This window comes from Alternaria viburni (genome assembly GCF_023758015.1).
Source record: "Alternaria viburni strain BMP 2772 chromosome Unknown scaffold_2, whole genome shotgun sequence".
Classification (NCBI taxonomy): Eukaryota; Fungi; Ascomycota; class Dothideomycetes; order Pleosporales; family Pleosporaceae; genus Alternaria; species Alternaria viburni.
The window spans coordinates 539,275-563,655 of NW_026055771.1; the positions used below are offsets into that span (position 1 = coordinate 539,275).

Consider the following 24,381-nt stretch of genomic DNA (forward strand, 5'->3'; position numbering starts at 1 on the left):
TGCTTATGGAGTTGGGGTCTTGGATATGATACCCGTTTTGGTTACTTTTGCTAGTTGAACACGTAGATACGCGATTAATGAACCCCTAAGTGCTCCACGACGGCTTTCCTCCATGTTTTCACGAAACATGATACTTGAAGGTCACGATTGCACATACCGAGATAGGTGAAAATGTGGGCATGTTGCTTTCGTTTTCACACAAATTTGCACGTCTAGCTACTACAGAATACCCCAGAACTCTTCTGGTTCCAAACCCCATTTCTTACACAGCTCCCTATATCTCTCTGTATACCCCTCCGCTCTCTTCCTAAACCCTTGCGCAGTCTTCATCTGATCTCTCCCAACTTGATGTCGATGAGCCGAATCTGGGCCATCAGCCACCCTTACAAAACGCGCATACGTCCACAGCTCCGGCAACGGCGTATGTTGTGTCAGGCCCTGACCGCCGTATATTTGCATAGCCTCATCGATGACTTTGAGCAGCGCATTCGGCACCATGATCTTGCTCTGCGCGATGGCGTATTTGCCTGCCTTGTTGCCTTGAAGGTCCATAGTATCCGCCGCGTTAAGCACAACAAGTCGCATAGCGTCGATCGTCATACGCATGTCTGCTATACGTTCGATATTGCTGTCGAACTCGCCGATGAACTTGCCCCGCGGCTTCTTGCGCGGCTCCATGCAGCGGACGAGCGCGAGTTCGAAGGCGCGTTCTGCTTGACCGATCAAGCGCATGCAGTGGTGTATACGGCCTGGCCCCAATCGCCCCTGTGCTATCTCGAACGCGCGACCAGGACCGAGGATGATGTTCTCGCGCGGCACACGCACGTTCTCGTAGATGTATTCGCCATGTCCCTCGGGTGCCCAATCATAGCCCATGATCGTCAGGTTCCTCACTTGCTTCAGCCCGGGACTGTTCGCCGGTACCACCAGCGTTGTGTGTCTATTCCAGGCGTTCGCGTTCGTGGGATCTGAACAGCCCATCAGGATGAAGAGCTGCATCTCTGGGTTGTACTGGCAGTTGCCGTATAGCTTGCGTCCGTTTATGATGACTTCTTTGTCCGTGATTTCCATCTTTATGCCGACTTGGGTTGCGTCGGATGAGGCGACGTCGGGCTCGGTCATGCTGTATGCGGAGGACATGTCGCCGTTCATGAGGGGGTGGAGCCATTTCTTCTTCTGCTCCGGTGTGCAGTATTTGGCAAGGAGTTCGATGTTGCCGGTCTCAGGAGCATGGCAGTTCATCGTCTGGAGACGTGTTAGAAGACGTTCAGGCTGCATTGGATCCGGAGAAGTTTACCTGCGCTGCCCAGTAGACTCTCCCCATAATCTCAGCGCAACATGAGTACTCCAGGTTGGTGAGGCCTGGACTCTCGACAAAGTGGTTCGGTAGGAAAAGATTCCATAATCCTTGCGCTTTTGCCTTCTTTCGAAGATCGTGGATGATGGCTGGTGTCTCCCATCGTGTCTTGCTCTCCTTGAGTTGGGCTTTGTAGATGCGCTCGGCCGGTATGCACTCAGTCTCGACCCAATCGTACACCTGCTGGATCTTCTCGGTTGCGATGGGACGAAGTTTCGCTTTCACCCATGGCGGTATGCGCGAGAACGCTGGGCTGCTGTTGCTGTCGATGTTCAGAACCATGGTGCAGGTCAAATCGTGAGCAATGCTATGGAGGTAAGTGAAGACGATCAAAATCCAGAATCAAATGTCTACGCGTGCATATAGCAAACATGACTCGCTGCAGGGTCGATACCGACGCGTCGCGAAATGCAGGCCAGCCGAGGCGATGTTGTTTTGGCGGGGGAGCCGGATGTCTTTAAGCGTGGGGAAGGCACAGCCCTGGAGGCAGCGAATGGGAAGCTCAGACCCCTGACGTCTTTACGCGTAGACGTGAGTCGAGATGAGCAACACGACATGACGCCAACCGTTGTTGGAGGCGTCGGGCTTTATACAGCATGGCTTCCGAGATGGGGCAGTTGCCTCACTATTTACACATCAATCTAGAGCAACATGGCTAACGAGGGATTCGCGAAACCATGGCTTGAGGTATGTCAAATGGAATGATGTGCATCAGGCTGTTCTAATGAGTTGCGCAGTTCGAAGAAGAGCTCGGCGAGCGCATGCTCTTGAAGCCGCCAGTTTCGAATATGACCGAGCAGTTCATGCGATACGGCGGCCTCATGGCTTCGAAATACACCTTCCCCGCGCCCGACCCTTCCGTGAAGACCGAGGACACAGTCACCGACGACGGGACCAAAGTGCGCATATACACACCTGATGGGTACACCGGTGGCAAGCCAGTGTGCATGTACTATCATGGTGGTGGCTGGGCTATGGGCGACGTCAACGGCGACGACCCATTCAGCAGAGCAATCTCGAAAGCCGGTGGCATAGTGGTTGTATCTGTTGAATATGGCCTCGCGCCGGAGAACAAACATCCTGGGCTGCTGAACGAGTGCTACAAGGCCTTGGTGTGGGCGTTAGGCAATTCGAAGCGACTCAACACCGCTGAGGGGAGATACCTCACTGCAGGAGTCTCCGCTGGAGGCCAACTGGCTTTCGCAACTGCGCTGAGAGGCCAGGACGAGAAGTCGGGCGAACTTGTTGGTGTTGTTGGAATTATACCTGCGACTGTCCATCCAGATGGTGTTCCCGAGGCACTCCGGGCGGGTTATACATCAATGGAGGATCATGATCAGCACACCATCAACACTTCGGGGGCGATGAGAGACTTCTGGGCTGCCTTTGGTGCACCACCAACAGATATATACGGGTCGCCGCTCCTTCACCCAGGAATCAAAACCTTGAAGAAGGTCTACCTGGCTGTTGCGGGCCAAGATACATTGAGAGATGACGGCATGCTTATGAAGCGTATGCTCGATGATGCGCAGTAGGTCTTCTGTTTCGTTGCTTTACTATTGCTGACGTGACTGCAGGGTACCTGTCAAACTCGACTACTACGATGGCTATCCACACTTCTTCTTCGCCTGGCCTTCGCCCAAACTCGATGAGCCGAGGAAGCAGTTCTATGACAACCTGGCTGGAGGAGTGAAGTACGTGTTGTCGGAGTAGCTGTAGCTTGATCATGCACATTTGATCAGCTCATATGCATTGTCTTATGGTATAGAAACAGCACCCACAACTCATCTGGGTGGATGCGGTTGCACCTGAGGTACATCGCGACGAGGCGGAACAATGGGCCACTACCAAACGTTGTTCATCAACCTAGAGTAATCCTAGTCTCTTCCGACTTGTTGTGTTCTCAGCGTTGATTAGGAGCACACCTACACCGAGCTCTGTATGCAATGTTGTCGTCGCCTCTCTGGAATGAAAGCACGTTGTAGAATTCGTACTCCTGGTTCTCTTTGTCACCATCTACTGGTATCTCGAGAGCTTAGTCGTGTCTCTCGGTTGCGTCGACCCGGTAGTTGTGTTCATCCAATTCACCTAAGTCGTCCGAACTGTCAATCCACCGCTCGTTGGAGTCGTACGTGGCGTGAAACGGCCATTGGTATCGAAACATGCTTCTCTGAAACACCTTCTCCTCGAACCAGCAAGACATCTCTTTCCTAATTGTATTACCCTGCGAAATAGCGAAAAGCTCCATCGCCTCGCCCCGCTTGCACGCCATCTCTCCTGTCAAGCGCAGCAGACCAGAGTATCTTGACATATGGCCCCGGAGAACGACTACCTTAGGCATGTTAGAGGTTTCTCAGTCAAACTAGATTTGCATAACAGTTCAAGAAACCTGAATGCAACTTCCGATATGGCTTGCGGAGAATTGCTAGTGTGGCTGCTGGAAAGAACTATGCGACGGCTACACGAGCCGATGTGTGATTTAGTCGTATTGGCTTCGCTGATAAGTCACTTTGAGACCGTTGGACTGCCAAGCTCATTGGCCGTTCATACGATACGACTACTTATCTGTCAAGTATTACTGATCCTGCGCAGGAGCTGGGTATTCCCACTCGATAATCTTTTGCAGTCTTCCAAATCCTCCAGGTTTCCCGAGACCCAAGGCAGGGCCAAAGCTTCGGGAATAAACAAAGCACTGTCAACCACACCAGGCCCAAGATGGAAGTACATAATCTTGGTATTGTCGTGGCGAACCGAACAAAAATCCGTCTGGAAATACCGGAGAAAGGCGGCATAAGACACCCGTGCAAGCGGATAAATCGTGTTCTTAATGAGAAATTTCCCGACCGTTGTGAGGGCATATCAAGTCTGCATAAAACTGAACCCTACCGAAGTGGACGTAGGATTTCGTTGAAGGATACTCGACATAGTTGCACATGTGGGGCCACAACGGCAGATCTGGGGCTCTTCCGTGGTTGGAAGACATCCAAATCCTAGACAGCGCACTCACACTGCCAGAAAACCCATTCATCGAGGAAGAAAACAACGCGTCTGCTCAGTATATGCTCTTGGTATGTCCAGGCTCTCTTTGCCCATCTCAACTGGGTTGAAGTTTTGTAGTCACTCGCAATACACAATGTTTTGATTTCTTCCTCGCTGCGATGGACGTAGCGCCAGACTGGCACAAGTGGAGTTGTGAAACTTGACTGCATCCAACAAGCGAAGTGCATCTAGATTGTCGAATGTGGCAAGTGGCACGGCAGCTCTCGAAGAGTCCACGGATTCCGACAAGAGCTAAGACATCTCGGGTTAGTCGAGGGGACGTGCACTGAGTCTTATCTTAGACAAGCTCAGGGGTTCGTATATGGAGGATCGCTCAAGCATTGACACGCACGCTAGCAAATTTCTTGGACCCTGCTTGATCCCATGAACTAAAGGTTAGCTTCAATGCAAACAGCAACAGCAACGTCTCAGATGTCCCGGTGACCCATATCGCAAAGATGGCAGAATTTGACGGTACCTAGGTATCCATCAAGGGGACTTCCGTCCTCTGGGCCATCCTCCAAAACCTCATGGTCAGCATCAATCTCGATAATACGACGTTTGTCCGCGCTCCTGCTAGCGCACGACCCGAGGTAGATAGCTCAGCCAAAAAGGGATCCAACTCGTATCCCTTTTCCGCCCGTTCGAGCCGACACGACGCCCAGTTCGGCAGAAATGCAAGATGAACGCTCCTATTAAACTGTTTCCCCCGAAGCCAAGAGGTCTTTCTTTCTTCTCACAGGTCTTCCAACCTCGCAATATAACCATTACACTCGTTTTGGAAACAACCAATTAATACCACACTCTTTTAATATTTAATAATGTCTTCGATCATCCGCACCGTTCTCGCGCTCAGCGCTGCCGCCGCCGTCGCCGTCGCTCAAGACCCCAACTCCCCACCCCCAAAGCTCGACGCCCCCTGCGCCGATGCCGTTATCTTCATGGCCCGCGGTAACACTGCGCCGTACCATGACTACCGTACATTCCCCTTCGCCGACGCTACGTGCGCCAAGCTAAGGGCTGAGGGCAAGACCTGCGACTACATTGAGGTCGTGTTCCCGTACGGCGGCGACTACTGCAAACAAATTGGCGAGGGAGTCCGCAACGGTCTTGACCAGATCACTGCTTTCAACAAGAAGTGCCCGTGCACGCACCTCATCCTCAATGGCTTCTCTCAGGGTGCCTGGATCATGGGAGATGTCCTTGCTGGACCTGGTGGATGCTCGCAGATCACCACTGGTCTCGACCCTGCCGCGGCTCCTGGTAACGCTAGTAAGTATCCTTGACATGACACACTCGAACCTTGGACTGTGCTAACGTGGTAACTTAGTCGCTGCTGCTCTCCTCTGGGGCGATGTCAAGCACGAGGCTAACATGCCATACAACGTTCTCGACGGCTCTGATCTACAGAAGAATGGTCGCGACGCCACCTCTCTTGCGCGCCTGAACCGCTTCGCACCCGTCCTGCGCTCTTACTGCTCTAAGGGAGACCCGATCTGCGCCAACGGCGACGACGTCGAGAAGCACCTGAGCTACTTTGAGAAGTACACCGAAGACGCCTCGAACTGGGCCGTTGGAAAGCTCAATGCCGCCGCCCCTCTATGTGCCGCTCCCACACCTACGCCCAGCGCTTCTTCTTCCGCCGTCGCCTCGTCTGTTCGCGTTGCCGCTGTTGCATCTTCGAGTGCTGTTGCATCTTCGAGTGCTGTTGCATCTTCGAGCGTTGCTGCTTCCTCGAGCGCTGCTGCTTCCTCCGGCGTTGCTGCTTCAGGCGTTGCTGCTTCCTCTGGCGCTGCTGCTCCCTCTGGTGCTGCCGCTTACTCTGGCGCTGCTGGTTACCCTGGCGTTGCTGCTTCCTCCAGTGTCGCCGCTCTTCCCGCTCAGCCTACATCTCCAGTTTACGTTGCTCCCTTCACTGCTCCCATGTCATACAAGGCTATGTGCGTTCCCCGCATCACGATCAAGTATCACTACGTTTAAGAGTAAGAAGGACGGAAGATGTAGCGGAGTAGACGTAGTGTCAGCAGTAGATAGGTGTAGATCGATCAAGGCACTATGAAAAAGAATGACCGTCGTACTCGACGTCTGCCTGAACTTTTGGTTTTCGTGCGTGATGAGTGTTTTCCGTCTGCACTTTGAGTGCGCTGTGAATTCTTGTAGAGCCCGATGGTCTAATCTATGAACTTCCAGCCTTGAACGTAAACGTCCATGTGAGCCTCCTGTATCCCCTGCATTAGTTTCCTGGATAAATCTGGACAACACAACCTACTGGAGACCCCTTATCCTGCGAACCTCTAGCAAATCCGCTGTCAAATGTGGTATACCTGGTAACCTGGCGCTGAAAGTCCTGCACAAGATCATGTTTATATTAGGTGTTACGTCTAGGTTATTGATGTCGAACCTATCTAGGATGGTATGGCTACTCGCGTCTTGATGTTTGTCGCAACTGCGTCTGCACTGAGAGCCGTAATGCGCAGTGATGCGTTCAATGCTAGCGCCGCTGCCTGGGTGATGTTCGATCGCTTGGGTCAGTCTATTCTGTGGCCTTGCGTGTGAAGGATATATTGCGCCAAATTGTCGAACATGATACATACGACCACAGGATCCTGAACATAGCGCTTCCCGTTCGCTCAGCGGTACTCAAGCAGGATACCGGCTGGCTAGTAGCTTCGTGGGTGACCAGAAGCGAATCCCAGCTGTTGTATGTTTTTGTCCATGCCTTCTTTTTGCCACTCACCATCCCGCGCTGCGACCACCACCAGTACGTGTAGTGTGACATCTTTTTTTTTGCCTCTCTAGTGTGACTAGCCCTGGACGTACGGCGTGGAATGCAAGACGAAGTCGCGCGAAGTTAGTCGAGCTAGACGTCTGGACCCCGCTTCTTCCTTCCCCGCGCGCCACGCACCCAGCATCCTCCAAGCTTCACCTCTAGCCAAACGTTCTCAGCCCGCGCACCATGTCGGCCACCTTTTTCCGTATGAACGGCTTTGCTAAGGCCAAGTCAGCAACGGTGCCCTCATGGTGTCGGGATGACTCGCAGCACAATCCCTGCAGTCTTTCCTGTTCTGTCGCGCCTCACAACCCGTTGCATACATAGGTAGAGTGAATGCGAAGCGCAGAGTAGGTACTTATACTCTTCTTCGGATCCAACATAGTCCTCAAGCTATACCAAAAGCCACACAAGAGACGTTAGTACAGTTCTAATCATGAAAGCTGGCCAGTGGGATCCGTAAGTACATAGTACCTAGGTAGTCCTCACTGAGTATGAGACTGACGAGACATCCAGCAAGCAGCAAAAGGTCGTCGTCAATGACGTGCCGAAACCCACCGAAGCACCAAATCAGTTCCTAGTCAAGTTACAGTCAGCATCATTATGTCATTCAGACTTGCTCATGGCCATGAGACCCGACTACAACGTTACCTTAGGCCATGAAGGAGTCGGATACATTGAGTCCATCGGAGCGGAAGCCAGCGACAAAGGCTTCAAAGTCGGCGATGCTATCGGATTCAACTACTTCATCGGCGCATGTTTCGAATGCGAAGGGTGCATGATCCACAACATGCGATGCGAGACGGGTAACCAGAAACTACAAGGTTTTGTGTCGGATGGGTACTTCGCCGAGTACGCGGTCGTGGATTGGCAAAACGCAGTCAAGCTTCCCGAGAACCTCGACATGAGTAAGACTGCACCACTGTTCTGTGCGGGTATCACAGCATTCCATTCAGTAGACAGCTGTGAGTTGAAGGCGGGCGATTGGCTGGCGGTTATCGGGTGCGGTGGTCTTGGACAGTATGCGATACAATATGCAAAAGCCGTAAGTTTGGCCAGAAAGCTGCGCTACGCATGGCGACTGACAGTAGACAGATGGGTATCAAGACTATAGGTCTCGATATCAACGACAACCAATTGGATGTTGCGAAAAAGGTTGGCGCGGAAGCTGTCTTCAACTCCATGAAGAACAAGGACTACCTCGAAGAAATCAAGAAGCTCACAGGAGGCAAAGGATGCCACGCAGCGGCGGTATACAGCGCATCGAATGCAGCATACGCCGGCGCTCCAGATGTCTTGAGAACAGGCGGACTACTCATGGTTATTGGAATCGCACCGAAAGGACTGGACTTCATTAACACCTTCGACTTAACAACAGGACGGTACCGTATCAAGGCCGACAGCACGGGTATTCCGCAGCGAATGAAGAAGGCTGTGGATTTCACTGGCAAGCACAGGTATGTTACTTCTTTTGACATATGACAATAGTTTCTGACCTTCCGCAGCATACAGCCAGAAGTCGAGTTCCGCAAGATTGATGACTTGCCGCAGATGGTCGCTGACATGGAGGCTGGTAAAGCGGAGAAGAGGCAGGTTGTTGTATTCTAGATACGTGATCTATTTAGTCCAGCATGGACTCTACGATAAACAAAGGAAGTATCGTCATCGCGATGCCTACATAATGTGAGGCGCTCATACCACTGACCAGCGATCAATTGTACAACATGACATTGGGCGGCTTTCTTCGATAGTGCCACTGATAGTAGCGCCATATACTAGACCCCGCACGCTGAACTTAGCTTGCTCATTCTTCCTCGGTCGGTTATGCACGGTCACTGTTAGTGGCTGTACTTGTGGAATACACAGGTACTTTAGGTCCTGGGAGCCGACAACCCCAGAGTCTTCGACTTTACTACACGATCACCGACTACACGCTAATATGACCTACAAGACTATCGATGTATTCTCTCCGCCCTTTTTGTCTCACATACATGACTAACACTCCAGCAGCATGATTTCGCAAACTCCGAGTTTGGATGGGATGTACAAGAGAACTACCAGCGTCCGTCTATCCTCGCTACTACGTGATACTATGTACTGACGCTTTACGTCAGCCTGTATAAAGCTCTCCTTCTTCTTTCGCAAGCGCCCCGATGTTACCGATGAATTCTTCAAGAAGCATTACAACCACGTCCACTCCGATCTCACTGTCGCATGCAAGAAGTTCCACGCAGTCAAAATACAACGCTACGTACAGCACTACCAATCACCAGAGCTCAGAAGTAAATTGCAGAGCTTGGGCATGGATCTACTAGACTACGATGCTTGCAGTCAAGTCTGGGTGAAGAAGTGGGAAGACTGGGAGGCTTTTGCCGGGAGCGACGAGTACCGGGCTGCACTGATGCCGGATGCGGAGAAGTTTATGGATCTGGAGAAGGGCATCCAGGTCATGGCTGGGTGAGTCTTTCTTTGTTCCTGTTTTGGCGGGTAATGTCGGCGAGGTTGGTGGTTAGTGTGAACTGGTTTGCTGATGGAATGAGTCTAGACATGATATGATCTGCTTTGGAAAAGCGATTCCTGATTGCGATGCTACGGATGGGATTACGCGCAGAGCGGATGCGTAGTCTGGGCGCCAAGTAGACATAGTCCGGGATGCAACGTACTAGGCGTTGTAGTGGATTAGAGCGGAAGACTACCATATCTATCTATTTACACATGGTCTCTCTGCGACTAGATAACGTCCACACTGAATCAGTCCATCATGTCTCTTCCATGCCTTGATGCAGATTTACGGTTTGCAAACTAATCTATTCAGCTCAACCAAACTAGCCCAACCCTTGGCCAACTCCAGGACTTCAGCATCGTGGTGTCACATGTCGGTCTCGTCTAGCTCAAAGTCCACAGTACACCCTGTATCTTGCACGTGCAATGATGGTCATGGTTGCGATCTCGAGGTGAACGCCCGGATGTCGGAAATAAGCTTTCACGCATAACTCAGTACCGACGGAAACGTTGTTCCAGGTGAAGACGATCCTCACCCCTTGATCGCCCACTACCACTTCCAGTCAAGCGCCATGATGTGGCGCAATTCTTCTCCGCAGTCAGTCTCGGATACCCACATCCACATCCACTACCCCGGATTTCCAGAAGGTGCAACAAAATGCTGAAATGATGGAGGAATCTAGCCAATAGAACAACCCAGTGGCATAATTAGCTGTGCTTCTGTGTATCCGAGATGCGGGGCTGGAGGAAAGTCCAGGTGTCGGACCAGTGGCTTGATGTGATGTGACCTGTGCATGTCTACAAGACCCAGCGAAGGGATATATGCAAGCCATAAGTGGGCTCTCTACGACGATCCCTCACCCCAGTTACACAAAGTCGCACCTGCATCAGGCGACTTTCCTTTCACCAAACCATGGCAGTAACTGCCGTCCACGAGAGCGGCCTGCGTCGGCCATCGGACGAGAAGAGAGACATTGAGCAAATCGAAACTGTTGCAGCGACACCACCACAGACATTCGTCACCCCAGATACAACCACTATAACACCAAAGACATGGCTCGTCATCTTCATCCTGTCTTCGACTTTCGGTCTTTCTTTTTGGCCTGTACCTACCACCTCAGCGATGATGGCTCGACTTGCCACTCAATTCGGTGCTCCGACAGCGAGCGCGTGGTTCATACCCGCTTACACAACAGCCAACGCGATTGGCTTCCTTCTTGCGGGCGCGAACTCCGATCTGTTTGGAAGGAGGTGGTTCTTGTTGTTTGGTAATGCATGTTGTTGCGTCGGTTTCATCGTGACCGCGACAGCGAAAGGAGCAGACCACTTCACAGCTGGACTGGCTATAACCGGATTCGGAGCTGGATTTGCGCAGATGGCCATGTGTAGCATTCCTGGTGAGTGAGCTGCGTTGTGTTTTACATGCTAGTAGGTCTGACTGTTACAGAACTTCTACCGAACAAGTTCCGGCACATTGGTATCTGTCTTTCGGATGGCTTCGTCTTCCTCATTGTCATAATTGGTCCTATTGTTGGAAGAGTGAGTGCAGTGCTTCGACCTGCTGGGCGAAATAGCTGACAATCGTTCACAGTACGCCATCGACGTCAATGCGTGGCAGTGGGTATACTGGGCTGGTCTGATTGCTCAATCCATATCCTTTATATCTCTTTTCTTGCTCTACAAGCCACCGAAGCACCCCAAGGGCGTTCCATGGTCCGAGGCAGTCCGCGGCCTCGATTATGTGGGCACGACACTCATTGTCCCAGGCATCTGCCTTGCGCTTGTTGGCATCATCAACACCACATACAAACCAAGCTCAGACGTAACCGTCATTGCACCCATGGTAGTCGGGTTCGTCCTGATCGCTGCATTTGGAGTCTGGGAGACGCTCTCGAACACTCGCTTCAAACTCTGCCCGCCACACCTATTCCGGAGCCACAAAGGAAGGGAATTTACGGCGCCTTTCATCGTAGCGTTCATCGTCACCATGTTCTACTACTCGGTCAACATCATCTGGCCGACAATGGTTAATGTCTTCTACCTGGGCCCGAACGTGTCGCGGAGTACCGAGTTGCTGCTCACACTGCCGCCGAATGTAGGCCTTGTTTTCGGATCACTATGCCTCATGGCTTTCGGCAACGTGATCGGACACTGGAAATGGACGTTGATCGGTACCTGGACTGGCATGGTGCTTTTCGGTGCTTTGATGGGCCTTGTCACCCCGTTCAACCAGAACTTGATGATCGCGTTCTGCTGCATCAACGCTTCTTTCTTCGGATGGGCACAGTACGAGTCCATCGCATTTACGCAGCTTGGCGTGCCACAACAAGACCTCGGTTTCTCAGGTGGCTTGGCGGGTATGGCTCGTTACGCAGGAGGATCGCTGGCTCAAGCCATCTATACCACTATCCTCACCAACACCCAGACCACTCGCGCTGCTGCGACGGTTCCCGCTGCAGCTGTGAAGGCGGGCATGTCGTTGGAGAACGCGCAAGCTTTACTTGCCGCTATGCCCCTAGGCGCAGCCGCCATCGCCGAAGTGCCAGGTACAAGTCCAGAGGCACTAGGCGCGGCTTCTTTGGCGTTCCAATGGAGCTATGCGCACGCGCTAAAGATCGTGGCACTCAGTAGCCTGAGTTTTGGTATCGTAGGATTGCTCTGCATCTTCTATTGCGAGGATTTGACACCGAAGATGACGGACAAGGTGGAGGTCTTCCTCGAGAATGACGTGTACGCGGACAAGAACGAGTTCCACTGAGCACATAGAATGCTGTAGCTTAATTGATAATCTGAGTCTCCTCATACCATCTTTTGCATATTGTTGGACATATCGATGATGCGGTCGTGTTGTGTTGGGTGCGCAAGATGAGTGTCAGGGGAAGCTAACCTTCTCGCCCGGCGCGTCGCCGACGTCATGGACCCTGAGAAATTGTTTTAGCACGTCTCCTCATCGTTCCTTCCTCCACCACGACATTGTCCTATGAGCTCCTCATCAGACGTCGACGCGCCGCGCACATGTCGCATACACTCAACGGGCCCCTCAATCTAGATTTTGCATACCCTGAATCGGCGACGCGTCCAAAAGAGGTTGGGATGACTCGAAAACGGCTATATTCTCGGGCCCTCCTCGCGGCAACCCCACAACTCATGGGTACCGGATGGCCCGCCGAGGCGACCGGGCCTCCTTCTGAATTCCTCGTGATGCGACGCGGGATCTTCAGAAGAGCGCTGACGATCTGTAGAGTGTAGAGCGGCTGTTTGAAGTTATGCGCGCGGTAGGTAGCTTACGCACAAGTGTCCGTACTACTGACGTTTAGTACACCCCATGGGCAGTATGGGAAAACTCCCGTAGGAGAGAACTCATCTAGACTTCATGTCTCCACTATCGCAATCCCAATCGCAACCCCACCTTCCATACTGGTCGCCCATGCAAAGAGACAACATGTAGTCTCTGCAAGGGCTAGTTTTTGGCACACGCCGTGCCGGTGCCTTATCGCTTCGCCCTGCTTATAAGCTTCATTATCCTTGAGGCCTCACTCTTCTCAAAGCTCATCCTTAGCACGTCTTGAAGAATGTCAAAGTCAGCTGTCGTGTTTGGCGCATCCGGCGTGACCGGTCAGTAAACCCCTCAAAAGACTATAGATGAGCTTCATACTGATAATGATCATGCAGGATGGTCCTTCGTCAACGAAATCCTCTCCGACTATCCCGAGAAGAACATATGGAAGCGAGTTCATGGACTCAACAATCGCCCCCTCGCCCCAAACCAGACGCAATGGCCAGAGGACCCGCGCCTAAACCTGGTCTCTGGCATTGACCTACTCGCGCATAGCCAAGAGAGTCTCAACAAGGAGCTGGTAGAGAAGATACCGGACATCGGGGAGGTAACGCACGTATACTACTTTGCGTACAAGGCGGGCATGGATGTACAAAAGGAGTTGGACGAGGCTGTGGAAATGTTTTCCAAAGCGGTGACAGCTATGGATAAGCTGTGCCCGAACTTGGAATACGTTGTGTTGCAAATCGGCTCGAAGATCTGTAAGTTCTATCCCATTCTTGTGATGGTGTTGGACACCCAAGACTAACGTACATTAGATGGCTGCCATCTCCTCGCTGCACTTCCGTGGTTCGATGAAGTCGCTCCTCCGGGCACCACCGGGCCCAAACTCCCTCCACCGCCGCTCAAAGAATCCTACCCCCGCATACCCAGCCCGTACGCCGAGATGCTGTTCTACCACGCACAGAACGACTGGATCGCCAATTACGCCAAAGACAAGAAATGGAGCTGGATCGAGACTCGTCCCGATCTCATCATTGGCTACGTGCCCAATCAGAACTTCTACTCGCTGGGTACATCCTTGGGTATCTATCTGAGCCTCTACAAGGAGATCCATGGCGAGGGTGCTGAATGCCCATTCCCTGGCAACCAAGGAGTCTGGAAAGCGCTGAGCAACGATAGCTCCAGCGACATGATTGCGCGTCAAACCATACACCTCACACTCTCCCCCAACACCAAGAAGGGAGAGGCCTACAACGTCGCCGACTCCAAGACACCTTCAAACTGGGAGAAGAAATGGCCTATTCTGTGTTCCTACTTTGGCCTCAAGGCCACTGGGCCTGGTGCCACTCCCATTGATGTGCGCAAGTTCATCAACGACAACATGGAGACATGGCTGGCAATGGAGAAGAAGTATGGGCTACAACATGGCCATGTGGACGGTGGTCGTGGACTTCAGATTGCCGAATCGATGCTCATGACCAAGTTCGACTTTGATCGTCAATTCGATATGACCAAGATGTACTCAACAGGATTCACCGAGGAGAGGGATACGAGGCAGACTTGGGGAACTGTCTTTGACAGGATGAGGAAGGCCAAGATTATCCCGTAGCTATGAGACGTGACATGCCATGCAATCGTGCCGCACAATAGTGTGCAAAGAAGGAGGATTTTTAGAGGCATTTCTATAGACTGCACTACTACATCCAGCGCTCTGATGAAGAGACAGCAATGAAAACTAGAATAACTATTGAAGTCCTACCCAAACAGCTAACTGACAGCTCAATAGTTCATGTTAATCATGATCGTCTTCGGTTCCGTAAACGCCCTCAGCGCATGGACGCCACACTCCCTGCCCAAGCCACTCTCCTTGCTTCCACCAAACGGTGTCATGGTGAACATCAAACTCACACAGTTGACACCGACCATACCCGAGTCAAAGTCACTTGCGACGCGCAACGCCTTGTTGATATCTTGGGTGAATACACCAGCCATGAGGCCAAAGTTTGTGTTGTTCGCCAACTGCATGATCTCTTCCTCCGTCTTGAAGGACTTGACGACAGAAACAGGGCCAAAGATCTCTTCGCAGTGGATCTCAGAAGTGGGATCGACATCGGTAAAGACGGTGGGCTCGAGGTAGTAGCCCGATGTGCCGATGCGCTTGCCACCGACTGCGAGAGTGCCTCCGCCTTGTTGGCCGCGCTCGATGAAGCCTTGTACGCGCTTGAACTGGGCTTCGTCGACTAGAGGCCCGATGTTCGTTGATGTCTCGTCTGGGTCGCCAATCTCCTTTGTCTTGTCCTTCATCGCTTGCTTGTACTTCTCGATGAAGGCCTCGTAGATGCCTTCTTGCACGTAGACGCGGCTGGCGGCGAAGCAGACTTGGCCTGTGTTGGCAGTGATGGCATTGGCGGTCCAGGTCACCGCGTTGTCGAGGTTGCAGTCGTCGAAGACGACGGCGGGTGACTTTCCTCCTAGCTCCAGGGTGACACGCTTGAGGTTAGACTTTGCGGCCATCTCTTGGATCTTCTTTCCTGTTGCAATAGATCCTGTGAAGCTGACCTTGCGGATGCGCATGTGGCTCGCGATCAAAGCACCGGTGCTTCCATCTCCAGAGAGGATCTGGAAGACACCAGGTGGGAAACCGGCTTCTTTGATGAGCGTACCGAGAGCCAGCGACGAGAAGGGTGTCTTTTCTGAGGGCTTGAGAATGAAGCAGTTTCCTGTGGCGAGTGCCGGAGCTGCCTTGAGGCCAATGGTGCCGATAGGACCGTTCCAAGGTACAATGCCTGCGGTGACACCGAGAGGCTCGTTGCGTACGATCTTGAGGAAGCCGTCTTCCTGGGGCCAAGACTCGCCGCCGAACTTGTCGATGAAGCCAGCGTTGTATCTGAAAACCTGGAGTAGCATCAGTAGACATTCTTACGTCTTCGGAAGCTGTACGCACCTCTGCGCAAAGACCAATCTCGAAAGCACCAAAGGCTGCTGGCGCACCGAGCGAGATCCTTGATAACTGTGCGATACCCTCTGCGTTCTGCTCGATGAGATCTGCGAACTTGTTCAAGATACCTCGGCGCTGATTCGCGCTCATCTTCTTCCATGCTGGGAACGCCTTGTCCGCCGCATCAACTGCAGCATCGACATCTTGTTCACCTGCTAAGGGCACGTCATCTGCAAGCAGCTCGCCGTTCTTCGGGTTGTGTAAGGTGAGCTTCTTCGGCGACTTTGAGTCAACATACTCATTGTTGATGAAGATTTGCTTTGGTAGGTTTTTGGCAGAGTATTGTAGTGTCATGATGGGCGAAATGTGAGGAAGAATATTGCAAGAAAGCACGAAATGTAGGGTCCAAGAAGAGTATATTAAACTTGTACTCGAGAGACGGCGCACGCGTATGAAGCGCTGGCTAAGTAATCTCACCTTTTGACCAAAGTGGTAAGTCTCAACCACGGAGGTATGCAGCCTGGTGGCGGTTGCTGTCGGCTGCGCGAACGCATTGCAGCCATAGGTAGCACTGCATGAGGAGAAGTTAGCTTGGCGACGACGTGGTGTCGCAAGACCGTTTGTCCGGATGATGGCGATGGCGCTCGCGGTTTGTTTTCCGTGTCTTCGGCGCGTGCACGCGTCGAGTCAGCGTCTCCACTTTCCCCGCATCGCCGGGCGTCATGCTGTGTTACGGCCATGGCGAAGCTGCGTACGACAGCTTTGAATCATGTCTATCACACGCGAAGGTTAAACGAGAGTCATGCCAGATGCTGTAGAGTTAGAGTTCGCGACGATGCCTACGAGTGCGATCCATATTTCAGGTGCGATCGGCTTTTGACGTAAGAGAAATAATGGTCACTGTTGAAGCAAACCGTAAGGTGAGAAAGCATGACGGATATGCTTAGGGATATGTCATGGGATTGCCAACTATCCATCACTACGAACTACCAACTCGGAAGATGCTTTCCTAGTGAATGCGGAGAAGGCACACACGGGACGTGTCTGCGTTTTCGTAAGGCGGCTGCTTGAGCTACTCACCTAGATAGACCGCATCACACCAATGATTTATTTTATACAACAGGGCAATTAGCGTATCGACTCCTATTGCGATTTGCATTGTCGACCTGCTATCAAATGCCAAATCGTCCCATATTTCAGATACTCCTCTCACAAACGCAATACTTCCAAAGTGGGGTTTGATCACGAACGCTTCTCCCAAGATGTCGAAGAAAGTCGCTTTGATCACCGGCGGAGCATCGGGCATGGGCCTAGCTGTTGCAACAGCTCTCTCGAATCGGACTCATGAAGACTGGGAACTCCATCTCCTCGACATGAACGCTGAAGCCGGCAAACAGGCAGCTAGCAAGCTGAAGAATACCCAGTTTCACCAGACAAATGTCACTGACTACTCCTCGCTTGTCTCCGCATTCGAAGCCAGCTACAACCCATCTCAAAGGCTAGACTTCGTCTATGCAAATGCTGGTATCGTGGAACGCGACAACTTCTATGCGAAACATGACCTAGATGGTCCACCACCTCCACCACCAAATCAGCTAAGCGTAGACATCAACTTGAAAGCGGTGATCGACACATCGTACCTGGCTTTACATTACTTCCGCAAGGCCATGGCAAAGCATACAAACTTGGATCCCGTGTTGGTCATGACAGCGTCTTGTGGCGGACTATACCCATCAGAGTTCTGTCCGATATACAGTGGAGGCAAAGCCGCCGTTGTACAATTCAATCGCGCCATCACCGTCGCATACCACCACGAGGGGATACGCACATTTACTACGTGTCCAGGAACCGTCAACACTGGTCTCCTAAGCCAGGAAGAATGGAAGTCTTTTCCCCTGGAGTATTTCACACCCATGGAAACGGTGGTCGATACTGTAGTCAAATTGGTAGACGGAGGCGATATTGTGGACGCGAAAGGTGTGAAGAAGACTGCGGACGAGCATTGGGGGTTGACGGTGGAGGTGAACGGCAACAATTTCTACTTCAATACAGGACCGGAGTTTTGCGATGATAACATGCGGGCGATGATGGCGCACACTAGCATGGCGAAGCAGCTAAGTAGATTTGAAGGAGGCAAGAAAGACGGTACGAACGGGGCTTGAGATGTACGTAGATACACAGCAAATATGGAACGGATTCCATACACTTCTAAAGCTTAGAATGGCGTCCTGATGCAAGTCTCATACCACCGTCAACAGCAATATCTTCCCCATTGATGTACGCTCCTGCTGGGCTACACAGGAATACCATGACGCCGGCGATGTCCTCTGGCTCGCCCAGCCGCTTTCGCGGATTGTTATCCTCCAGCTCTTGTTGCCCACCCAGCATCTCGATCAGTCCGTTTGCGAGTTTCGAGGGGAAAAAGCCAGGTGCGACGGTGTTGGTTGTAATGTTCCTAGGCCCAAGCTCAACTGCAAGTTGCCGTGAAAGGTGGTGGGCTGCCGCTTTGGAGATGCTGTACATGATGGTGCCGTGCTCGCCAACGTGGGGGACGGTCGTGCCAGCTGTGGAAGAGACGATGATGACGCGGGAGGGCGATTGACGGGTGCCGGCGCGTTCGAGCAGGGGTGCGAAGCTATCGGTATTAGGAGCAGCTCATATATCGTTTCTAGTGGATACACTTACAGTCGCGCCAGGTTGAAGACACCACGAACGTTGAGGTCGAGCACTTTCTTGCTCGACCAGTCTGGTGTCGGATCGAACGGCCCTCCCCATGTTGCTCCAGCATTGCACACGAGGATGTCCAGCTGGTCGTCGGTCTCCTGCACCTTCTTGACTAGTCGCTCGATGTCTTCTGTATCGGCGACATTAGCAGCGACTCCGACTGCTGTACCAGATACAGGCAGCTTGTTGAGCTTCTCGACGGCTTGGTCGATGCCTTGCTCGCCTTCATTCTTGCGCGCAGAGACGAAGACTTTCTTTGCACCGGCGAGGAGAAAAGCGGTCGCAGTATGAAGTCCGAGACCTCTCGAGCCTAGTGATATCGATTAACACGCGTCCGTGTTGGTTGTAGTGGTATTGCTTACCTCCAGTGACGAGCGCGACCTTGCCGTCGAGGCTGAACATGTGGTTGAAGTCTCTCAATTCAGACATGGTGGTCAATCCCCGATGTCAAGGAAGAAACAGTACGATAGCAAGCGAGGAACAGTCTCGCGATGCGCCATGTTGATGAACTGTCTGGGGTACATACGCGCCTGGGAAGCTCGGTGTGTGGAGTTCGATATCCTCGGGAGGAGCGGACGCGTCTGTGCACCCCCGCGGATACCTCGTCTACCGGCTGCAGCAACAACGCCTCCCCATGATTAATCCTCACTATAAGCCATTCTCTCATCATGAATGCATCTGACTTCTTCGCTGTGTGGCTTGAGAGCGATTTTCGTCGTCTCGCCTTCCCCATCTACCCTGATTGAGCCTGCCATTCTCGTCCCCTACCACCATCACAATGCCGTTCGCGTCGCCATTCCCAGTACTTGACATTCCAAAATGCAACCTGCTCGATTATCTGTTTCCCCAGGAAGCAGCGCCTTCAGACACACCGATTTGGATAGACTCCAAAGATACCGACCAGCACTTGACACCACGATCGTTGCTGCAATGGTCGAAACGGCTGGCCTTGGGTCTGGATCGCATTGGGAGTAAACCAGGCGAGGTGGTCATGATCTTCACACCAAACCACATCTTCGTTCCCGTAGCCTACCTTGGAATTGTGGGGTCGAAGCGGATCTTCAGCGGCGCGAACCCAGCATACACCGTCTCTGGTAAGTATCATGCAAGAACAGCAGGGATTATACTGACAGCTTCCAGAGATGATACACCAAGTTGCGAATACGGAGGCAAAGTTCATTCTCGCGCACCCAACTCTCATCAAAGCAGCCGTAGCAGCAGCGAAAGGTGCCGGTCTTCCAGAAGGCCGCGTCTTCCTCTTTTCAGACGAGCCTTGCGCACCTGTCGAAGGCTGCAAAGACTGGAGGGACATCTTGCCATCCCCGGCTGAGAGCAAGGCATACAATTTCCCGAAGCTTTCAGAACAAGAAGCAACCACCACAACAGCAACAGTAAACTACTCCTCCGGCACCACAGGCCTACCCAAGGGCGTCGAAGTAAGCCACTACAACCTGATCGCGAACCTCGAGCAGACCATCTTCATAAGATATCTCAATAAGCCATGGAACGCGGATACCCGGCCTCAGGAAACATGGATCGGGTTCCTACCTCTATATCACGCTTACGGGCAGCTCTACACCATAGCCATGGCACAGAAGTTGCAGATACCTTGCTATATCATGAAGAAGTTTGAGTATGAGGAATTCCTGCGGGTGATTCAGACTCACAAAGTCACACATCTGCAGATTGCGCCGCCAATTATGATCATGCTCAGCAAGAGACCAGAGACGGCGAAGTACGATCTTAGTAGCGTAACTGATATCCTATGCGGTGCCGCACCACTGTCAAAGGAACTCCAGAATGAGATCAGCAAGAAGCTACAATGCGAGATCGTCCAGGGCTGGGGTATGACGGAGGTTACTTGCGGAGCCATACACGTGCCAGGAGGTACTGTAGATGAGTAAGTTCGTCCTCGCTATCTCGCCGCTCGCTTCTAATCAGCCACAGCTCCGGTAGTGTAGGCCAGCTAGACCCCAACTGCGAATGCATGCTTCTCGACGACGACGGCAACGAAGTCCCCGAAGGACAGCCAGGCGAGCTTCACGTCCGTGGTCCCAACATATGTCTTGGCTACTGGCGCAATCCAGACGCGACCAAGGAGTCTATCTCACCAGATGGATGGCTCAAGTCTGGAGATGTTGCTATCGTGAAGAACGGATGGTTTTGGATAGTTGATCGAAAGAAGGCTAGTCACTTTCGCCTTTCAACACTCACGATTGGAGCGAGTGCTAACGCTATCCAGGAGCTGATAAAAGTCAACGCTTTACAAGTTGCACCCGCCGAACTTGAAGCCGTGCTCCTCGAATTCGACCCAATCGCCGATGTGGCCGCCGTTGGTATCACGCTTGATGGTCAGGAATGGCCGCGGGCATACGTTACGCTCAAGGACGAACACAAGGGCAAAACAACCGTGGAGGACATTCACAGGCACATGAAGATCAAGGTCGCAAAACACAAGCAGCTTGTAGGAGGCATTGTGTTTGTGGATGAGGTGCCGAAGTTGCAGTCTGGGAAGATCATGAGGAAGGTCGTCAAAGAATGGGCGAAGAGGGACGCTGAGAAGATGGGCAAGGCTAGGCTCTAGACAGCGCTGTACTATAGTTGTTATCTGCACGCAATATCAGCGAGAGCCTATTCTTGGCTATCTCGTATCCGAACATGATGCGTCTGGCACTCATCCACTTTCAAAGTACCTGCAATGGGATGAACACCAGACGAGCGTGAACACGACAACACCCGACGCCTGATCATGAGATCACGCGTGTACACTGCATTTTGCATGAATCAATGTTCTTTACGAAACTCAGCTTTCATGACATGTCGCTCTGGCCGACTACCCCCGCCTTCCCCACACATCCCAAAGTGGGCAAGCGTGACCTTGCCAGCTTTGAGTTCATGCTGGATCGCACCTGAACAACCCCGCGTAAGTACATCCGCAACCCCTCAGCAGATGCACACCCTTGACACCCATCATGCCGCCACAAGCATCACCGTAGTCATGCATTCCGGCCTGGCTAATGCAGCAAGACAGTGCGCGAACCCAGACGCGTTCTCGTACCGGTCGCGGCGCCTGCGAAAACCGGCCTAATCTATGCCGCATGCCATGCACCAACCGGCGTGCGAGGAGGTGTACAGTGAGATGTGTGAAGACATCCGAGGCGCGGTTAAACACTCCAGAGATGTTGGTTCGCCCCGATACAGTGGTCGGGCTGCCTCGCTATCTTCTTCATGTTGATTGAGTAGCATCTTCAAGCTCTATCTACTGTCTTCGAGGCTGCATCTCAGCATACCCTATCGACTTTGTCCTTCTCGCTTTTCGGTTTATCTCTGTGATCACGTATCTGTCACTCTCCTTTGGGATAGCACCTACCAGTCTTAGCAACCGCCACGATGGGGGGCTCGGAGATGCCAAACGGACTGAACGTCAACGGCTACGGTCACAACTACGACTACCCACCATCGCATGTTGATGGACCCTACAGAACCCTGGATCAATACCATTCCAAGCCAGCCAAGCTGCGAGTGGCATGTGTTGGCGCGGGTGCATCAGGGCTGTGTCTAGCCTACAAGATGGAGAAGATGCTGGAGCCTGGATCCTGGGAGTTGACGTTGTTTGAGAAGAACGCACAGTTTGGCGGAACATGGTACGAGAACACCTATCCCGGCGTCGCATGCGATATTCCATCGCATGACTACAACTTCACCTGGGACCCGAAACCCGACTGGTCGACTTTCTTCGCAGCAGGGAAGGAGATCCAGGGGTATTTCGAGAACTTCGCCGAGAGACATGGAAGCAAAAAGTACATGCAGTTGAACAGCAGGATCGAGCAAGCCAACTGGAATGATGAGGATGGGTGCTATAGTCTTACCATCAGGAATCCCAAGACTGGTTCGATGAGGAAAGATTGGGCGCACGTTTTGGTGAACGGTTCAGGTGAGTGCTAGACCAGCGCCACATTTACACGCCTAACAGATAATAGGTATTTTGAACAACTGGAAATGGCCAGATATTGAAGGTCTTCACGACTTCAAGGGTCCCGTCCTCCACTCCGCGTGCTGGGATCACAGCGTCGACTTCACAAACATCAACGCTGCCGTTATCGGTGTTGGTTCAACCAGCGTCCAAATCGTACCATCACTTCAAAAGGTCGTCAAGGGGTTGGAAGTATACATGCGGAGTCCAACATGGATATCGCCTCCTTTCGGCGCCGGCGCACTGAACGATGACCTGCAGAAGGGACAAGACGTCGACCCTGGACAACGACAGTACACTTTCACCGAAGCCGACATCAAGAAATTCAAGGAAGACCCGGAGTATCACTTGGAGTTCCGGAAGAAGATCGAGGCAGAGATCAACAGTTTGTTCGGGATGTACCAGCAGAACTCAGAACTCCAGAACCAGTTCAAAGATGTTATCACCAAAGAGATGCACCGCCGTATGGGGCCTGGCCACGAGAAGCTGAAAGAGTTCATAATCCCCAAGTGGTCCGTTGGCTGCCGGCGCATCTCGCCCGGAGACGGCTTCCTGGAGGCTTTAGTGCAAGACAACGTAACTCCAGTCTTCGACGGCATCGAACGAGTAGTTCCGGAAGGTATTAAGACTAAGGACGGCAAGATCCACAAACTCGACGCTATTGTCTGCGCCACTGGCTTCCAGGTCGCATTCCAACCCGCCTTCACGGTTCGTAATGGCTCCAACGTATCCATCAAAGAAGACTGGACCACCGGCCCGAACCTCTACATGGGTGTATCCGCTCCTCGATTCCCGAACTTCTACACTATAGTCGGACCCGGCGCGACGTGGAGTAACGGCACGCTCTTGCCGTCGATCGAGACAACCGTAGAGTATAGCATCAAGTGCATGAAGAAGATGCAGAGCGAAGGCATCAAAGCTATGAGCGTGAAGCAGGACGCCCTAGATGAGATCTACGCGCATTTTGATGAGTTCCACAAGACGACAGTGTGGCAAGAAGAGTGCCGGAGTTGGTTCAAGAACGGGCAGATTAAGAACAGGATCTATCTGTGGCCTGGTGCCGTAAGTACCCTTCAGCTCTTATGTCGCGCTTCCTTCCATATATCCCTGTCCCAATCAACGGTGGTGTAGCGCATACCCGACCTTATGCGCGCATCTCCTATCAACCCCGCACAAAGCTGTTCGCGACTGACTCATTCAATGCAGACGATACATTTCCTCAAAACCATCAAGACGCCGCGCTGGGAAGACTACGACTATGTATACAGATACAAGAACCGGTTTGCTTTCTTAGGCAACGGCGATGTGAAGGCGACGGCAATGAAGGATATGCATGGCTTGAGCCCCTATATTCGCAACTGGGACCACGAATGGGACGTTGACTAAAGGCGGCCGAGCTGACATCTGTCGATGGGTCAGGCGTACCGTCGCTTGTTGGTGCTAGATCTGGGCCCGGATTTCGGGTTGTTTTCTTTCCATTGGCATCCAAGCGTGCTGGGCGTTACCCGTCAGGGTTGATAATCTACTTTTTCTTTTGGACGGACTGCTACTCTTTGGTTCATTTGCATCGCGCATAGCATGCGTGCAAATCACTTCGGCAACCCCGGATGGTTTGGAAGAAAGTTAATATTGGTGACTTGCAGCTCCCACAGCCCTCAAGACCCCTCAATCGCGCACGGCTGCTGTCGCAGTTGTCTAGGTCCTGGCGTGCGTGTCAAACTATGATTACTATGGCTAGTCTGATTGCGTCCATGGATGCATGCTTCGGATGCTCGCATCCTAGTCCCAAAAAGTTCGC

At 52.4% G+C, this 24,381-nt stretch overlaps 12 protein-coding genes across 12 annotated transcripts; 9 read left to right on the plus strand and 3 right to left on the minus strand.

Annotated features, from left to right (window-relative positions):
- Nucleotides 1–219: 219 nt before the first annotated feature.
- On the minus strand, nucleotides 220–1,639 carry J4E79_001111 (uncharacterized protein; the record flags this gene model as incomplete). Its single annotated transcript, XM_049350021.1, has 2 exons — nucleotides 220–1,245; nucleotides 1,298–1,639. 2 exons carry the CDS (start codon nucleotides 1,637–1,639, stop codon nucleotides 220–222), a joined length of 1,368 nt encoding a protein of 455 aa, XP_049215180.1.
- A 369-nt stretch (nucleotides 1,640–2,008) lies between these two features.
- Nucleotides 2,009–3,070, plus strand: J4E79_001112 (uncharacterized protein; the record flags this gene model as incomplete). The annotated part of the gene is made up of 3 exons (XM_049350022.1): nucleotides 2,009–2,044; nucleotides 2,095–2,888; nucleotides 2,935–3,070. 3 exons carry the CDS (start codon nucleotides 2,009–2,011, stop codon nucleotides 3,068–3,070), a joined length of 966 nt encoding a protein of 321 aa, XP_049215181.1.
- A 2,147-nt stretch (nucleotides 3,071–5,217) lies between these two features.
- J4E79_001113 (uncharacterized protein) lies at nucleotides 5,218–6,376 on the plus strand (the record flags this gene model as incomplete). Its single annotated transcript, XM_049350023.1, has 2 exons — nucleotides 5,218–5,668; nucleotides 5,727–6,376. The coding sequence occupies 2 exons, from the start codon at nucleotides 5,218–5,220 to the stop codon at nucleotides 6,374–6,376; spliced, it is 1,101 nt and encodes a 366-aa protein (XP_049215182.1).
- A 976-nt stretch (nucleotides 6,377–7,352) lies between these two features.
- Nucleotides 7,353–8,774, plus strand: J4E79_001114 (uncharacterized protein; the record flags this gene model as incomplete). Its single annotated transcript, XM_049350024.1, has 4 exons — nucleotides 7,353–7,406; nucleotides 7,645–8,211; nucleotides 8,262–8,623; nucleotides 8,672–8,774. 4 exons carry the CDS (start codon nucleotides 7,353–7,355, stop codon nucleotides 8,772–8,774), a joined length of 1,086 nt encoding a protein of 361 aa, XP_049215183.1.
- Nucleotides 8,775–9,105: 331 nt separating this feature from the next.
- Nucleotides 9,106–9,627, plus strand: J4E79_001115 (uncharacterized protein; the record flags this gene model as incomplete). The annotated part of the gene is made up of 2 exons (XM_049350025.1): nucleotides 9,106–9,126; nucleotides 9,292–9,627. The coding sequence occupies 2 exons, from the start codon at nucleotides 9,106–9,108 to the stop codon at nucleotides 9,625–9,627; spliced, it is 357 nt and encodes a 118-aa protein (XP_049215184.1).
- A 954-nt stretch (nucleotides 9,628–10,581) lies between these two features.
- On the plus strand, nucleotides 10,582–12,426 carry J4E79_001116 (uncharacterized protein; the record flags this gene model as incomplete). The annotated part of the gene is made up of 3 exons (XM_049350026.1): nucleotides 10,582–11,065; nucleotides 11,116–11,207; nucleotides 11,260–12,426. 3 exons carry the CDS (start codon nucleotides 10,582–10,584, stop codon nucleotides 12,424–12,426), a joined length of 1,743 nt encoding a protein of 580 aa, XP_049215185.1.
- An 814-nt stretch (nucleotides 12,427–13,240) lies between these two features.
- J4E79_001117 (uncharacterized protein) lies at nucleotides 13,241–14,557 on the plus strand (the record flags this gene model as incomplete). The annotated part of the gene is made up of 3 exons (XM_049350027.1): nucleotides 13,241–13,283; nucleotides 13,341–13,706; nucleotides 13,764–14,557. 3 exons carry the CDS (start codon nucleotides 13,241–13,243, stop codon nucleotides 14,555–14,557), a joined length of 1,203 nt encoding a protein of 400 aa, XP_049215186.1.
- Nucleotides 14,558–14,727: 170 nt separating this feature from the next.
- On the minus strand, nucleotides 14,728–16,240 carry J4E79_001118 (uncharacterized protein; the record flags this gene model as incomplete). Its single annotated transcript, XM_049350028.1, has 2 exons — nucleotides 14,728–15,843; nucleotides 15,893–16,240. The coding sequence occupies 2 exons, from the start codon at nucleotides 16,238–16,240 to the stop codon at nucleotides 14,728–14,730; spliced, it is 1,464 nt and encodes a 487-aa protein (XP_049215187.1).
- A 908-nt stretch (nucleotides 16,241–17,148) lies between these two features.
- Nucleotides 17,149–18,048, plus strand: J4E79_001119 (uncharacterized protein; the record flags this gene model as incomplete). The annotated part of the gene is made up of 1 exon (XM_049350029.1): nucleotides 17,149–18,048. The coding sequence occupies one exon, from the start codon at nucleotides 17,149–17,151 to the stop codon at nucleotides 18,046–18,048; it is 900 nt and encodes a 299-aa protein (XP_049215188.1).
- Nucleotides 18,049–18,094: 46 nt separating this feature from the next.
- Nucleotides 18,095–19,039, minus strand: J4E79_001120 (uncharacterized protein; the record flags this gene model as incomplete). The annotated part of the gene is made up of 3 exons (XM_049350030.1): nucleotides 18,095–18,521; nucleotides 18,572–18,920; nucleotides 18,973–19,039. The coding sequence occupies 3 exons, from the start codon at nucleotides 19,037–19,039 to the stop codon at nucleotides 18,095–18,097; spliced, it is 843 nt and encodes a 280-aa protein (XP_049215189.1).
- Nucleotides 19,040–19,388: 349 nt separating this feature from the next.
- J4E79_001121 (uncharacterized protein) lies at nucleotides 19,389–21,194 on the plus strand (the record flags this gene model as incomplete). The annotated part of the gene is made up of 4 exons (XM_049350031.1): nucleotides 19,389–19,704; nucleotides 19,751–20,510; nucleotides 20,558–20,795; nucleotides 20,853–21,194. 4 exons carry the CDS (start codon nucleotides 19,389–19,391, stop codon nucleotides 21,192–21,194), a joined length of 1,656 nt encoding a protein of 551 aa, XP_049215190.1.
- An 806-nt stretch (nucleotides 21,195–22,000) lies between these two features.
- Nucleotides 22,001–23,969, plus strand: J4E79_001122 (uncharacterized protein; the record flags this gene model as incomplete). The annotated part of the gene is made up of 3 exons (XM_049350032.1): nucleotides 22,001–22,544; nucleotides 22,591–23,645; nucleotides 23,790–23,969. 3 exons carry the CDS (start codon nucleotides 22,001–22,003, stop codon nucleotides 23,967–23,969), a joined length of 1,779 nt encoding a protein of 592 aa, XP_049215191.1.
- Nucleotides 23,970–24,381: the final 412 nt, after the last annotated feature.